The sequence below is a fragment of the Spea bombifrons genome, chromosome 5 (assembly GCF_027358695.1).
Source record: "Spea bombifrons isolate aSpeBom1 chromosome 5, aSpeBom1.2.pri, whole genome shotgun sequence".
Lineage (NCBI taxonomy): Eukaryota > Metazoa > Chordata > Amphibia > Anura > Pelobatidae > Spea > Spea bombifrons.
In genome coordinates, this window is record NC_071091.1 from 75,758,234 (window position 1) to 75,775,551 (window position 17,318).

At 39.7% G+C, this 17,318-nt stretch overlaps 1 protein-coding gene across 1 annotated transcript; it reads right to left on the reverse strand.

Moving 5' to 3' along the window:
- Positions 1 to 1,670: 1,670 nt before the first annotated feature.
- RAB12 (RAB12, member RAS oncogene family) lies at positions 1,671 to 12,224 on the reverse strand. Its single transcript, XM_053466473.1, has 6 exons — positions 11,837 to 12,224; positions 6,542 to 6,602; positions 3,932 to 4,070; positions 3,434 to 3,523; positions 3,200 to 3,304; positions 1,671 to 2,988 (listed from the first exon to the last, which is right to left on the reverse strand). The coding sequence occupies exons 1-6, from the start codon at positions 12,078 to 12,080 to the stop codon at positions 2,875 to 2,877; spliced, it is 753 nt and encodes a 250-aa protein (XP_053322448.1). The 5' UTR covers positions 12,081 to 12,224; the 3' UTR covers positions 1,671 to 2,874.
- Positions 12,225 to 17,318: the final 5,094 nt, after the last annotated feature.

A 17,318-nucleotide genomic window follows, 5' to 3' on the forward strand; every position in this document is an offset into this window, starting at 1 on the left:
AAAAACAAAAAAAAACGATGCTTTAATCTAAGTCCCGGTCAGGCGCCCCTGCAACCGTGGCGCCCTGTGCGGTCGCACAGGTCGCACACCCCTAAGGCCGGCCCTGAACCCATCTTATTATTAACAATATCCAACATAATCACAGCTTGAAAATGTTGTTAGAAACAGAATAAATCTTAGATTGTAAGCGCTGTGTAAATTGTTGGCGCTATATAAAGATAATTTTACATTTGCCAGTACACTGATTAACGCATGCCCATGATCTATTTTAACACAACAGTGACCCCTAGTGGTCACGCAGGATCATACAATACAAATGTCATGCAGTATGTATTGTCAACTTTAAATTAGCTCTCAAGTCCTCTACTGGCAATTTCCTAGTATGCTGGACATGCAATTGTATGCCAGTTTCTAAACAACCTGCACTCTTTATTTTCCTTATCATTTCCAGGTAGCATGTAGTAGGAGATGGCTCCTCCTGTCCAGGTAGAGTAGAAAATTATAAATTATTGACTCCGGAGGGGAACAGTTTGGGTAAGATACCTGATATCTGTTTGGAAGTTTATGGTATATACAAGATGTTTTAGCCAGGAACCAGTCATCAAGGTAAAGAATACTTTATATGTCTTCTTTCCTAATCGCTGCTGAAAGGAGTTTTGTAAAGGCACAAAGTGCTGATTTGAAACTAAACGGAAGCTCCTGAAATTATAAAGAAGCTATATAACGATACATTAAAAAAATTCATAAAAATGTATGAACGGCAAGTTTTTGTTCTGAATTTTATCATTACATAAGTTATGGCGAGGCAAAAGGTGATAATTGTTGACCTTATTTGCATGCGCCTACCCAGAATCCCTTGTGGTTGTGGCAGCACCATGATATTTCTGAGGGAAAAACAAGCCTACTGGCTTGTCTAGTGTCTGTAGATGAGCGTTTAATAATGCTTCTACTACCCCAGTAACTTTATCCAAATTCCTCCCAAGGCCCAGGTCCGTACCATCCCTATGCCATGTAGGGGCTTTTGGTTTCCCTTCAAAATTAACTTACCGAGTGTCTAAACTCATTAGGTGATAACCCAATAAACAGCTTACACTTTACCTAGAGAAAACTATTTTTTCATGATGAATTCAACTATTCTAAGATGCCTAGTTTAATGTAAACCGTGCTTCTCATCACTTAATATGATACAAAATGATTATATATATATATATATATATAATCACATATCACAGGCTAGATCTTTTTACCCCATATTCAGCATTAGATTACATAGGCAAAAATACTAATTACACATTTTTGCAACCCTGCTCTACAGGTTTTTGAGAGCTCAAGAAACCCTGCGACGTACAAAAACTTTACCTTAAGAATATTCAAGTCAAAAGGGGCTTCTGCCATTGCTCTTTATTCAAACAATTCATTGCAATGGTCTTCCTCAAAAGTAGCGCTGCCAATATAAGCAGTTTAAGCAGCTGCTTGGGGAGCCCAAAACTCTGATTGTATTAAATGTTTTACATTTCTTAACCTATTTGTCACCGAGTATATGAAATGTGACACTGCCCTTGGTTATATATGTTTAAGACTTTACTGCCATGTATACACACACATCAGCGTTCACTCCTCACGATGTGACTGATGAGAAATGAAGAGACAGTAAACGGCCATCCATAAATAATAAAAAAAAAAAGTTTATTTTCACTTCATTAGTTAGAAATACTATAATGTTTCAAATACCACAGGACACACACTTATCCAAATGGATATCTTATCACTGTTTCCCCAATACTGGATTTTTACAGTGCATTTAAAAAGATACCATAGACAAAGTTCACAAATCCACCATATGTGCCACTTCGGTGTATGTTCTGGTTTTCCGGAAAAATAAAATGTAAGCCTTTCAACCCTCCCATAAAAAATGGCAATTAAATGCACATATTTGGTAGGTTAATAGAAAAAAAACAACATTGTTTCAGTGTGATTAGTCTCCATTTGGAACAGCGAGGCTGCTTTTTAATTGTCAGCAGCTTTTATATTCAGTCGTTTCTTCCATGTGACCACATTTAATGTTACATCATAAAATAGTCTCTGGAACCCACTAACAACATACTGTGTTAGCCCTGTCCAATGTGCCTTAATACCACAAATTTCTGGACTGCGTTCAGAAAAACATTATGTTCATGTAGCTTTATACAAAGGAGCAGGCAGCTTTGACAAAGCAAAGTGCAAACTCTTGGAGTGATTGAAACAAACATATCCTTCATACAACTTATATGTTAATAAATAATATTCCAAATAAAATAAAACTACTGGAAAAATATTCATGGCAGTTCCAGTAACTACTAGAGAAAAAAAACAAAAAACTGTTTGCTTAATATAATAAACTAAATATTATAATAATGTTTAAGGAAGCATTTTCCTTGGAGGCCATTACATTTTAAATCCAATGATAAATTTAGCAAAGCACCATACATGTGTCTAAATACAGGAAGGAAAGAAACAAATAAAAAAAAAAAAAAAAAAATTTAGAGTAATTTTAATTTTTAAAGACAGACAAGCCTGTCCACACTTTGAGCTGATAAAACCAAGATTTAAACACTTAACCACAACACAGCAGGCTGAGCTGAGAACGGGAAATTCCAAGAACCATGGCATTAGAGAGCCCAAGACGGTGGGCAAAACTTTCCATTCCAGAGCAACTTCCACCTAGCGTGCAAACTCTGGACAAGGAAAGACAATTATTACTTCCCATACTGACCCATGGGCTGACGCTTTGCATATAAACACAGCTCTGAAATAGAAGTTCAAAAACCGGAGCTTTCCTAGTGATTGTATTGCAGAATGCCAAGGTTCTGCCATGTCTGACAGAGAGAAGCAAAGTCAACAACAACGAACATGAGGCCTAGGTGGAGGCAATTCTGGTGGGACTTCAGGTTCTGGTTGAAGAGACAGAATACTGTTGGATAATTCACTCCGCATCAGTTCCAGAGGCATCTGAATAAAGAATAAATCGTGTAAGGATGGCATGGCAGTGGTCAAACCCAAATTTAATTTCCCACATGGACATTTTTTTTTTTTTTTTAATAAGAGATAAAGTAAAGCTGTGGTCAGAACCTGTACTGACTTTGCACATTTCAGCACAGCAATCTACTTTAACATAATTGTATAAAAATAAAATAAATTATACACACACACACAATTTTACCTTTTTTAATATGTCATCAACCAGTTTCAAAAATATTTCATCAACATTGAAATTGTCCTTGGCACTTGCTTCACAGAAACGCATCCCACTGATCTGTTGTGCAAACTGTGACATGACATCAAATTATAGACTGAAATGAATGGTTTAAAATTTAAAACTTTACAAACAAAAAAGAAAAAGAAGTAAAGTGGATCTTTTGCAGGAGAGTTGAGGGTTTCAGCTCTTTGGTATTACCTTTTCTCCCTGTTGCCTTGTAACTTCCCTGTCAATTTCACAGTCCAGCTTATTGCCTACCAGAAGAAGTTCTGCTTCTTCTGATGCATACTAGGAAAAACAACAAAAGATTTAATACAAATATTACCTCAGGCAGCTACGAAAACAGAAAATGCATTTTTACAACAATAAGATCTGAAACTGAGATATGTAAAAATATAATTTATATAAAGATATGTACTTTTATTTTATTATATATTTTTGGAAAAAGCCAAAAAATAGCATCATTTGTTTTTTTTTCTTTTTTTGGATCTAGCAGGAAGGATAGGTAGATGGGTAAAAAAAAAAAAACTGTTAAACTGTGGTTATCTGGTCAGTTTGGAGAACTAGGCATCACATGCATTCATAAACACTGGAAGTACGTGTTCAGGAGTGAGAGCAACTACATTCTATATGCATGGTTGTGGTCGTGAAGTTAATTGTGAACAGCACATTCTAATGAGACCATCCAAAACACACCTTGTCAATCATCTTCATCCATTTGGGTAAATCCTCAAAAGTCTCCCTCTTGGTGATATCATAGACTAAAATGATACCCTTGGCACTCCTGTAGTAGGCGGATGTTATGCTATTGAATCTTTCCTGGCCAGCTGTGTCCCTATAAGACACAAAGAAGAAACGGTCATTTACAAATATGGATAACACCACGAGTAAAATCCCCACGCATCCCATCACAAATCAGAACAGCGGTTTACATCATTACACCTACAGAAATTGTTACACAATGCATGTCTGTACAGCCACTACACGGAACCGCTCGAATATCTCTGCGAGGCATAGGAGGAAAGAATCCTATGTTGTGCAGCCTACTGCATATTCAAAAATTAGTACGTGTGGGTGTACAACTGCCTCAAGAACCCCCGACTACTATAATTACTACCAGATCTGTAAACACAAACTAGCTGCTACAACAAGAGCAAGGGTTAATCAACGTACAACAAGGAACCTGGATATAAAACTATAATGAAAGCTGAATGAAAATAATAATAAAAAAACAGGACATTTAACAAAACATTTCCATACTGACCTGTGAACATTCAGATTGCTTATCGATATAATGTAAACCTATGTGGCATAAAATGTGCTGTGCCATAATTTTTTTTTAGGAATGACGCACACAGGAGCGGAAAGGTCTCAGATCAAATATATGACTGCTGTTATTGCCATTAAAACCCAGTTCTCATCGACACCTGAGATTCCAAATTGCTATTGTAAAGTTTAATCATTATTATTATTTATTACTCTATTTCCCAACATGCCTTTGATAAAGTATCAAGAAATGTTTGGGATAAGCTTCTATGAGCATGCCCCCCCCCCATGCTGCAATGGACAGCACACTGGATACCTTAACCCCTTCACGACAAAGCCCGTACATGTATTTGTGACAACCATACACAACTTCAACGATTACCTCTCTCTCTATGCATTTAGCACTGGTCCCTACCCACCAGCCGCCATCCCTTGCAGCGGAAGCATTTGCCTAAACTCATCTCCTTGCTCAGGACTACATGTAAGGCTCATCTCCATTAGCGCTCGCACAAGATTTCCATGGGGGTAAAATGAGACCCCCACATGCATGTACCATTGGCCACACCCACCGCATGGATTTTTTTTTTTTTTTTTTTTTAAACTACCACAGAAATAGAACATGTATATTAAAGTACCTACCGAGTGTTTTAATATGCATTTATGTCTGGGGAGGCTGTTTAGGGCAGTAGACTGTCCCTTTAATAACCATGTTGTAACCAGTATACATAACCCTCTACAGCACTAGTGTATAATATCCTGTATAATAAACACAAAAACATAGTGATAATGTTATTTGCATGCTCTGTAACAGTCACACAGAGGTTAGATGGAATGAAATGTCATATGCATGGATTTACCTCCTTTTTCTGCCCACGGTCTCTCCTTGAAAGTGATGTTAGACAACCAGGCATGAAGATGCAGCTTTCCAAACAAGGACACAAAGATGACGGACCAAGACACGCCACATGCACTCAAGCTATAGATGAATGATGAAGCCACTGAGTAAGTGCCACTTAAGTTAATCGGAAGCCAAACAAGCAAACAGGAAGATGAAACAAAAAATATGCACAGTGAGTGAATGAAAAAGGAGCGTTAGTGAATGAGATGAACTATATAGACATTAGCTTTCAAGAGATGCATTATCTGGATTAGTTATAATGTCATACAATGCAAGACAGTGGGTGATACACACAACACTTACATGTCGGCAAAGCATCTCTACTACTTTTATGTTAATTACAATAGCATTGCAAAAGCCAGTATCATCAGTGTCATGCATAGTTAAAAATAAATAAGGACATAAAATGTAGCCCCTCCAGCATTAGATGATCTCATTTTGGCTTATCTTAGTAGTAAATAACTGTTTTGGGTTTTATCTCAGGATGACAGTTCCTCTTATCATTGGGATAGCAGGTGTATTGCTGGCACAAGCTACTCCCCATCCAATCATTTATAAATAAGTGCCTACTACCCAGTGTAGATCTTAATATGTCCGGAAGGAATGGAATGTTCCACTAAAGTAGAGGGGTTTAACACACAACAAGTCTACTACAGAAGAGAAGTCGAGGACACATTTCCTAATGGTCAAAAAAAAACTCACAAGTACTTTGCAGTTATGCAACAGGCAGATCAGGTAGCTTGTTTTCTTCTTATTTAGGAGATTTGTTTTTTTTTTTATATATATAAAAACCGATTACTCCTTTCTTGTTGTCTCAATATCAAAGTAATGTATCGCAAAGAAAGAGACTGACAACCCAGCAGCGTTCCTTCATAAATCTCACAGAGGACATGCAAACTGTTTAAAATAAAAAAAAATGGGGCTGACTGTCCCTTTAATGTTAGTTTGGACACATGAGATTATCTCCAAGCCCATGTTGGAAACAAAAGACAGTAATATAACCCAAAAGATTCCAGCAACATTTAGGATTCCATCCCAGCTTACCTACCTTTGTAGGCTCAGGAGGAGACTCTTCCCTTGTGGTCCCACAAACAAAATCAAATACAATTATGCAAATAAGATCATTTTCACTATATACTTACCATATCTGTAATCTAATTTTCTTCCCTCTTAGTTCCACAGTTTTTATTTTAAAGTCAACTCCTGAGGAAAAGAAAATACAAAAAATTAAATAGGAATGTTTATACTTAGACTCTATGTAAACATCATATAGCTATAAACCCTACTGTTTACCAAGCACAGGTCCACTGCACATACCGTATTTTAAAACGTAGCAATAATAGTTTATTGTCTACCAAAACTTGGCGCCCATGATGATCGGGATCATCATCTTTTCAGACATGTTTTAAATTGCTTTCAGATAGCTTTGGATTATTCCACATTAGCGACAAGCAGAGCAACATGCAATAACAGAAACGTTACTCTTCCACAACCTCAAAGTGTCCTGAAATCTGTTCATGAATACACTCAGCTTGTTGTGGCATCAAACCTATGGCATTACTGGTGTACAGCGTGAAAACCATCTCATTATTTAAATAGAACTACTATATACAATATATTGCGCCCAGCAATCAGAATAAAGGTGATTGCTGCCAGAACAAGGATTCTTCATATTAATACCAAGCATAATGATGGCAATAAGGGTTCAAACGTTGAGAGCAGCTTAACAGAATTAGGAGAGCAGCAGGAGGATATTTAATAGTCTAGAACAATGATAGGAGCTTCTTATGACTATTTGTCTCTTTAGAAGCTGGCAGAAGTTTGAATCACATAGCGTGGTATTTGTACACATTAGTCTCTTGCTATATAAATCTTTTTTTTTACTGTAAATATTTTTATAGAAAAAGTGTTAAATCACACACAGGAAACCCAGACAAAATTCAACATCCAAGTATGATGATTCCAGAGGCGTCTTATACCGCGAGAATCACTTTGTGAATTCTAATTCCCTAGATATACCTAATCAGGTACGATGGACCATGTGCAGGGGTAAAGTACCTTTAACTTTAATATGATACCATCTAAATTAGTAGATCTGCTCCTGTATTATTATAAAGCCCCTAATTCTAATGTTTCATAGAACCATAATGCAGACAGATGCTGTTAAAAAGACCACATTGTTGACCGTCCGACAAACTGAGCTGTAATAAACTTCAATATTTTCTAGTGCAGAAGATCAATTATATGAAGCGGATCCTACCAGTAAATGAACTCTCTACATTTCTTCAATTTAATTACAGCTTAAATGAATGTAATATACCGTACTCATTAGGACATTATGAATGACACATACCATATCTATAGTACACTAAAGCTCAGCAAGGGTTATCTATTACCATTCAGATTCAGACTTTATTGCCCTGAATGTCTCTACACACTTTACTCATGGCTGCTGCTGAAAGGAGAGTTTCATCCAAGTGGGACTGAGAAGGCCGTCATGCACGGGTAGCAGTCCTTCAGAATCTCAGAGCGCTTCCTTTACTCTAAGCGCGTCTCCATTCACTATCAGCTGGGACAGCCAAACCGTTCTCTACGGGGAAGCAATTCTCCCCCCACAGGAAGCAGCATTCCCCATTCACAGCAGCAGCATGAACGCCTTCTATTTTAAGCACATAATACACAAGAGGGATTCATTGTATGAAGACGGAGCACACCACTCATAACTTGACATTGCAGGCTGCTCCTATTCACTGCACAAACGTGTGACCATCCTACCTGGGATTGCCAAATACATACTTTGCGGTGGACATTTAACTGAAAGGCTACACCAAGGACTGCGGCGTCTATCTGTGCATGATTAGTTTTAGATGTAATGTAAGGATGTTTTAGTTCACTGAAAGAGTGGTAGGTACATGGAACAACCTCTTAGCAGAAGTGGTAGAGGCTAAGGGAATGTAAACACGTATGGGATAGGCGAAGCGATGTAGAGTCTGAGTCTCTACATTAGGAAAAATGGGCAGAGTAGATGGGCGAATAGTCCTTATCTGCTGCCAGATTCTATGTTTCAATGCCACCCTGATCAATTGTGCTGCTGGTTTTGGGGCACGTTTTCACGTAGACACCTGCTTCAGATAAGAAGCCCAGCACCGCTGCAGCCGTTGTTGTTTAAGCCCAGACTTCCTCCACCATTACAGATACTGAAACTACTACAGGAGTCAAGTAACAATTTATAGCAAGTTTTCAAACTCTAATGCCCAACTCGCCACACCATCTGCCAATGGTAAATCAAGACAGTCACACAGACTAAAGGCAATAAATCAGACAGTGTCACGTGAGCTCCGTTGTCGCTTGTAAGCAGGCCAGCCATTGAGCCTCCCCTGCCCAATCTGCTGCTTCCTCTGCCTCCGACTGCTTATTTTGGGAAAAACACAAAAGTTTTATCTAGTAATTTTACCACCAAATGAATTATAAAGTAAATAATTCAAAGAGATTAAGTGTTAGCTTAGAAAACCTACTGCTACCTCCTTTCAATATACCCTGAACAGGTTTAAAGACATACATGAGGCTGTAAGGGACATAACCAAAGCTTTAGGAAATAAAACACATGACAGCAACTTGGACAAAACAGGTTGTGGTCTTTTATAGTTAGTTTAGCAACAAAAAACAATAACAAACTTATCAGCAGATATATATTATATATACATTTGAGCTCTTGGCCTATACCCAAAGCGCCCAAACTTAATTTTAAGAACCTTGACAGCCGCCTGATAAGCCAGAAGGCTTCAAATTACACCTTAATAGTTCACCCCCTGTCTGATAGGGTAACTTTACCCCACAAAATAATACCTCACGGGTGGGTGTTCATCAGTTCTTCCATTACGCCTTTAGCTCACCAGACTCAAGGTCAGTGCAGCGGTTTGCTTTACGCAATTAAACTATCTCATAATACTCATATTTATATTCTATCATCCCGCCAATAGAGCGTCGCGTTCTAAAATCCCCCACAACCCCATGTCACCCTGCAATAATGGTGCAGTAATTTGTCATTTCTAAGCAAGAACAGTATTTTTTTGTTTTAATACATTAAGTTGAGCAGCATTTTCTTATCACAGTATTACTGAAATATTAAATGTTATTATTGGTAGAATCGGAAAGATGAATAAATAAAGCTTAGTCTTATTCCAATGAAAGTATCATAGGAGACGCCAGTTTATGTTTAGAACAGAGCATTTCACCTGGAAGCTTGCGGGCCCCGAATTGTTTGTGAGCCTGGAGTCTCATAGGAAAAGCCCACAGCCTACATGTTAATGTCTAATTCTGTATGTAGAAGCAGAGACACTAGTATTACTTTACACCATGCCCTGCTTTGGAATCAAGCGAAGGGTGAAACAAATACAAGGTTACACTGCTGTGTTTCCATGAATAATGATACAATTATTAAATGAATGATACTATCTGAACCAGACTTTAATTGTTGTGATTTTACCTCTGTCTGCCTGATTTCCTGCGCAAGCACAGTTTTCAAAGTTTACAGCCTCCCTTTCCTTATCTAGTTTGACTCACATAAAGGAGGCATGTGTGAAGTATGGAAACATGATAAGATAACAGATAACGTTTCCTGTTTCGGAGGCACATGTAAAACCCAACGGATTATTGCCCAGCTGCATCATTCACATACTAAACCTAGGCAATCGGAACACATGCACAGAAAGTCTGTGTTCAGGCACCAAACCCAGGATTAAGAAGCCACTGTCAATAAACGGGTAAACAATTGGGGGGGATCCCATACTTGCTTAAACTCATTCAGTGTATTAACCTCCTCTACTTCTGCTGGAGGGCTATTCCATACATCCTCTACCCTCTCAGTAAGTAATCTTTCCTGATATTACTTTTAGACCTTCTATAATTTAAGACTATGTCCCCTTGTTGTGATACATCCTTCTGGAGATATGGTCTCCAGTACTGTACACAATACTCCAAGTGAGGTCTCACCAGTGATCTGTACAACGGCATGAGCACTTCCCTCTTCCTACTGCTAATACCTCTCGCTATACAACCAAGCATTCTGCTAGCATTACCTGCTGCCTACCTTTAAATCCTCAGAAATAATTAGCCCTAAATCCCTTTATTGTAAAATAAATAAATAGAGCTTGTCCAAGAATGCAGGAAGCTGAGGAAGAATGAGTCGTATGTGTCCTATTACACCTCTGCTAGGTTACAAAAACATATAGTGTAAAACCTGTGAATCCCACCTAAAAGAAAAAAAAAATCAAAACAATGTTATTCTGAAAATGGAACAAAACGACCCCTTACATCTTTTCACAATTTCATTATTCATATTACATGTGCCGAGAAATACTTTGTAACAGTGCAGTGTATGTAAAAAGTTTCTTGCTCGCATAATAACGTGTAGGCTTGTATTGTAAATGCCTTGACCGTGTAATAAGTAGCCCTCCGTGGCATATCTGCTCTAACTGCTGGAAAACGCCTTGCCAATGTCCGCATGTTGCAGCTGATTGACAGATGAATGTTGTGATTTGGGGGGAAGGGATTCTAGAGCCCAGCTGTGAAATTACATCTTGGAGACCATGAACAGTACATTCTTTAGTAGCCGTCTCTCCGAATAATCAGACACAACAACGTGACTTGTACGTTCCCCGAGCAAAGCATTATCAAAGCCACCCTTATTTAGGTAGAGCCCAGCAGGTGCACAGAGCTTTTGGGGTAGGATGCTAATAGATTTTGGAGCGCTATTACAAGGAGACATGAATAATTAATAACATTAAGACTAGTGCTATAACAACGTGTCTAGCCCAGCAGATAAGGAGAAGATCCTGCCTTGTGATCTCCAATTGTCGAATAGTTTACTAAAGTAAGAGTTTCCCCCGGGGCTGTAGGAAGCCACCTGTGACCCCCAAGACCGGGACTTGTAAACAGCATTGGGCAAGCTAGCTCGCTGTCCCGGTGCTTGACCCCTCTGAGAAGACAGGTCCAAAAATACCCAAAAGACAAAAATAACAAGATGACTCGAGGCTCTTCTAACGTGCTGGGCCGGCTAGTGTCCACATCCGCTTGCCCGGCTGAAATCATAAGGCTTTGCCTTTATAATGTACACAGAGGCGAGGCAGGCGGTTGAAATGTTTAACTACTAAATGCATATTTACTAAAAGAAGAGTTTCAGACTTGAAATTATGAAAAGTCAAACCACAGTGAGCTTCTGCCTCACTGGTCCCGTATAATGTATAGTTAAATCAGACTGCTTACACATTGAATTAAGCGAGGGAGTTAAAGAGGTAATTTGTCATCTGTCACATTGCTGCACACTGGTCTGCATTACCCTGTGAGCGATCCATACACCAGTAAATAAGGCCAGTCACAGTAATAACCCCCCACTACACGGGCCACGTCTGGGGCTCCCCGGCACCCCCGCTACTCACCCACTGTGGATTTACAAGCCTCGCAGAAAGTGTCGTCTGTAAACCTCTCCATTAGGCTGGTTTTGCCGACTCCCCTGGAGCCGATAATGATAACCTGCAGTTTAAAGTCCGCCGGCCGAGGGGGTTGCTTCCGCCGCCGGGCCTGAGCCGGGGAGCTGGAGGATGAGCCGCCGAAGGCATATATATCATTGCTGTTTCCCCCGCTACCTCCCAGCCCTCTCTGAAAACCAGGCCTGGAATCCATTAACACATCCGCGGCTTCTCTCTCGGAACCTTGTGACAATAGCGCCGTATGACGTCACCTGAGAACGCCGCGTCCCAGGTTCGGTCCGGCCCGGAAATGCTGCGAGAACAACCGGGGCGACCTACAGCTAGGAGGAGGATATACGGGGGGTGAGAGGGAAGAGCCGTGCCCTCTGTGTGTATCCCTCACAAGGAAACGCGCGCACAACGCCAGGCAGGAGAGGAAGCTCCCTCTATGGATGTGGAAGACTCGCTGCTCCGAAAACTACCACATGGGAGCGATTTGTGCCAAGGCTTCCAACGCATGAGAGATATATACATATACACTCACACTCCGGCTCCAATTACAGAAAGGCTATGCTGTTAGAAATGGATTTATTAGTGAAAAACACAGCAATATATATATATATATATAGATTTATAGATGTGTGTGTGTATATATATATATCTATATATCTCTCACACACACACACACATATATACGGTATATTTTACACACAGTTGTGGGCGTATTTCAGAAACTACTTTTATAGGGCAGAGGCACAGAAGAAAAAGTGGTGTGGTGTTGCGCTTTGTGATTTACCAGTGTAAGCGCGTACCTCCAAGTCCCGGACCCGGTCGCAGTTGCTGCGGGCTGCAGCTCCATCAGCCCCTACGTCAAAACGGCCCTGAGCCGCCCTGCCCACCGGGCAAATGGCCGGTGTGCCCGATGGCCAGTCCGAGCCTGATTATACCCACGTGTTCACAAAATCCTGGCATATTTTGTTTGTTGTGTGCAACCTTGTACTCTTGCTCTTGCTTCCAAGGTCGATTAAGGTAACACTCAGATTTTGAAAAAGCTGCCTTATAGAGGAACCCCTCACGATTGTCTGCCATATGTGTATCCTCTCAAGGGCTAGAGAGCACATAAAGTGGGGGCGCACTGTCCCTGGTCCCGGGCACCTTCATTCTTGGACAATGTAGTGTCCCTGAACAAGTCTCCCTACCCAGGGGCATACCTAGAGTACCTGGGGTGGATCCTGTATGTGCCCCCCCCACACACTTTAAAACTGCATAGCTTGTACTGTTAGGCAAACATTGACAGGGGTACGGCATAACTGTTATCATTATATACTGAGGCAGACATCGACAGGGGTACAGCATAACTGTTATTATATACAGAGACAGATATTGACAGTAGTGCAGGATAACTTATCATTATATACTGAGGCACGCACTGACGGTGGTACAGCATGACACCTATCACTATATACTGAGGCACGCACTGACGGTGGTACAGCATTACACTTATCGCTATATACTGAGGCACGCACTGTTCTACCTTCGCTGACAGCTTCTGTGTCCTTGTCTCCTTTCCCCAGTTCCACTTCGCTAGCCTCTTCTTTCTTCATCCGTTTCTCCCCAGTATCAGCTTTGTTGACCAGGCTTTCAGGAGTGTTTCCACATAGGGGCCTTTTTCCCGCCTTTTTTGCAGAAGTGCACTGGGAGGCCTCGTTCAAGGAGAAGCAGATGAAGAAAGAAAGAAATCACGGGGAGAAGCGGCAGAGGCAATAAAAGAAGCAGAGCTTTGGGAAAGGAGACAGGAATGTGGAAGAGGTCGGCCAAGAACAGAGAGAATGTGTGAGAAAGTGATATTTATTTATATAGCACCAACAGATTTTGTAGCGCTTTACAATCAGAGGTGGTAGAATAATTTTAGAGTCAAAGAAAGAAAGAATGCAATGTATGCATAAAAAGTGCAAATACAGTTACCACACACTTTGGCAAATATTGCTGAATAAATCACTACCTAAATATTCTGGGTTGTCTTCTACTCATAAACATATATTTTTGTTGGGGTAATTCGAATTTGAGGGCTGTTAAACTGTCCCAAAAAGTGCATTGGCTCTGTAACTGTCAAGTTTGAAAGCGGAAATGCACATGTTCCATTTTTGGCCTCAAAGCTTCCCCAAAACATTCGAAACCAATGCATGTGCGGCATTACTGTACTCAGGGAGTGCTGATGAATACAAATAGGGGTGTTTGTGCAGTCGCACATATGCTAGGTGGGAAGCCAATTTTGCAAGAGATTGATGGGGAAATGGATGCATTAAATATATCAAAATGAACATAGTGGAATACTCCAGGTTGTCTACCTTTCAGAAACATGTCGTTTTATGTAGTGGTTTTCAGATGCGTGAGCATAGAGCAATATGCACAGTTTTTAATATTTGCCCATATAACTGCCAAAATAAATGAAGACCCTTAGCATATAAGGTGAAACTGTAAAACAATGGTTTTTTTTTGGGAAAAAAAATATATACATTTTTTTATATACTAAATGGTGGATTATAAAGATAAGTATAGATTTTCATTAAAAAAATAATAAAAATTGTGTGGGTATGCTAAAAGGGTAAAATGACAGTTGAACAGGGATGTTGAAGAAATGTTGAAAATGCTATTAGCACCTATTTTTGGAAAGGCCTTTGTTTTTAAGGGCTTAAAGAATGTGTATTGGAGTGCTTACAAAGTACTTTAATATGCATTTTTTCCAGGAGCCAGCCAGGGACACTGAAGTATCTTTTTAACAGAAGCGTCACATGTACAGTTAAACACAGAAGACTTCTGATGGGAGGGGAAGATCGCAGCTGGTCAGCTCAGCAGCCCCTATACATAACAGTACTATAAAAAGGTAAAAATCACCAGTCACGTGAAAGTAATGTGACAAATTTATCAGAGAGAGTAAATACTTCCCAGATAAGTACTGCCGCAGCCCAATCAACACTCAAAATGTTCAGGATACAAGTACATCAGTATTGGGGCACATGTACATGTGGGAAAAATAAAATAAAAGCTACAATGATGTAATAAACACACTCACAGACTATAAGGAGCTCACCCGGAGTTAAAATGGTGAAGTTTCTTTATTTCTTCTTTAAAATCTATAAGACAGACAAAAGCCCAAATGGTGCAATATCTTCATATGTCTCTTTAGTATAAAAACTGAATGCACTTACAGTAGTGGTGGCATAACCAAGACGTTATGCATATGCGCTTTAGAGTGGGTAAAAAATCCAATGGAATCTGGATGGTGATGTCTATATGTTATTTCATCTGTATCTCAACACGTTTCGCCAAAGATGTTTTCCTCAGGAGAATTGCTTTAAAATATCCGAGTACACATAAATGATAAAATCAAATAAAGTTCTGCAGAGTCCATATGTCAATGTGCCGCTTTTTCTATAAAAAAGAAGCAGATGGGCTACAGCAGCAGAAGACCACACCGGGTGCACAGGCTCACCAGAATTGGACAAGGTAAGACTGGAAGAACGTTGCCTGGTCTAATGAGTCTCCTCACCTGTTGTCTCTGTTAGTCAATTTGTTATGTTACATACTACTTGTTATGTCCTGTCTACCCATTGTACATCGCTACGGAATTTGATGGCGCTATATAAAACAATAAATAATAAATAATAATATTTTACTGATCACAGAGGATCAGTAAGCAGGGTTCCAATGCCCTGGATTGCTGATTGCATTACCTGTGATCAGCCTGCAGGGGGAGCTCAGAGGTTTCAGGAGAGTCTGGACAGACTCTCTTGGAACCTTTTTACTGTGATTGCTTTTGGCCAGCAAATGAGAGCCGCCATGTTGTGAAAGGCATGCTGCCTTTCAATATGGTGAATGCGCCATGAGCAGTGCCACTGCTTATTTTTTGGTGTTGCTGAATGCCTCGATATTGAGGTAGTAAATAAAAAGCCTGAAATGTATTTTTAGATAATTAGTCATTTTGTGAGAAACCCATTTACTCTGTTTTGAATGGAATAATCAGTGTCACATTAAGATCACATAGATAGTATTCGTTTCATCACGCGTAATGTGCAAAACTAAATAGGGTTTCTTGCATACAGTATCTTCAGTAGTTTATGGTTTAAAAGCTAGAATTTGGTGATGCTGATTATCTGCAGCAGGATGGCTTGATATTTAAAAATTATGTGGCCTGTCAAGATGGATATGATATTTAACCATTTTCATGTGAACAGGCTGTCATTGTAATCAGTCTATTGTCAATAGACCAGGATGATGTCTAAATAGCCATCTAAAACAGAGGCGGACAGGAACAGCAAATATAATGTGGTCTCGTTTAGTGCAGTTTTGATGAGCCGGTTGGTATTGAAACAAAGCTTATTTTATGTGCTTTGTGTATATTAGATCAGTGCTAATCATGATTTTAATTAAGAGACCATATAGCATTCATAACACAGGTAGAGTTAGACCTTAAACCAGACAGGTCATACAGTAACTGGTTTGGGTTTTTTTCTGACAGGCTGGGAGCTGCAGAAAAAAAAAAATAACGGTAGCCTGCAACTAATGTTCCCTCACACAGCTGCCCTAAAATATAATAAAATCCTCATTTTTTACCTGTCATTCCACAGCTTATGATTATGATCTCCTCAACACATTTAGGAATATTACTGTCATTCATTTTGAAAAAAATCTAGCATATACCCTTAATACAATCTAATGACCTTCAAAGATCTTGCACAGAATGATAGAACTGTTATCTGAAGCACAAGTGTGTAGGTTAAAGGTATTACATAACACTATGGGTTTTGTTCTTTTAACCCTGGACACAGATGACTGAGCTGTTTCTTACCACAAGTTGTCTTCTGATGGCTCTCCATTTAGTGAATAGACCCCAATGTGTATAGTTAAAAGTTAAGTTATACCTACAAGCAATGGCACAGAGCCACACCAAGGTAGTTGTGGGAAAGGCGAAATATCTTCAAACCTTGTTTTATTGTTGTGCTACCATGGTAGTTGCACAGATTTCAATGGGATGTGTGTATGTGTGTGTGTGTGTGTGTGTTGGGGGGTGTTCTTTGGTTACAGAGCCACCTAAGATTATATGTGGGCTAAAAGCCCCTAGCAGAGGACAGTTGATGACAAACATAGAAGCATAGAAAGTGATTTCAGAAAAGAACCATTCGGCCCATCTAGTCTGCCCAACCTCTGAATACTTTCCTTAGTCCCTGGCTTTATCCTATATCTAGTGTAATCTTATGCCTATTGCAAATATGGCCATCCACTCAGACTGCAGTTTAAGTAAGCATGCAAGGTGCACAGATCACATGATGAGTGGAGTTGGTCGAGTCTGATCATCTGTAAGCCTTAGGATGGCTTCATCTGTACAATATATAGAAATGGCAGCAATTTAAAATGAACCAATAAGAAGCGAATTCTGGCATGTTGAACAGTC

Excerpts from the sequence above, each read along its gene's own strand:
- RAB12 (XM_053466473.1), bottom strand. The coding sequence starts at position 12,080 with ATGGATTCCAGGCCTGGTTTTCAGAGAGGGCTGGGAGGTAGCGGGGGA. Across the intron at positions 4,071-6,541 it reads AAAATTAGATTACAGATATG|GGACACAGCTGGCCAGGAAA; the intron begins GTAAGTATATAG and ends TGTGTCTTATAG. Across the intron at positions 3,524-3,931 it reads GGATGAAGATGATTGACAAG|TATGCATCAGAAGAAGCAGA; the intron begins GTGTGTTTTGGA and ends TGTTTTTCCTAG.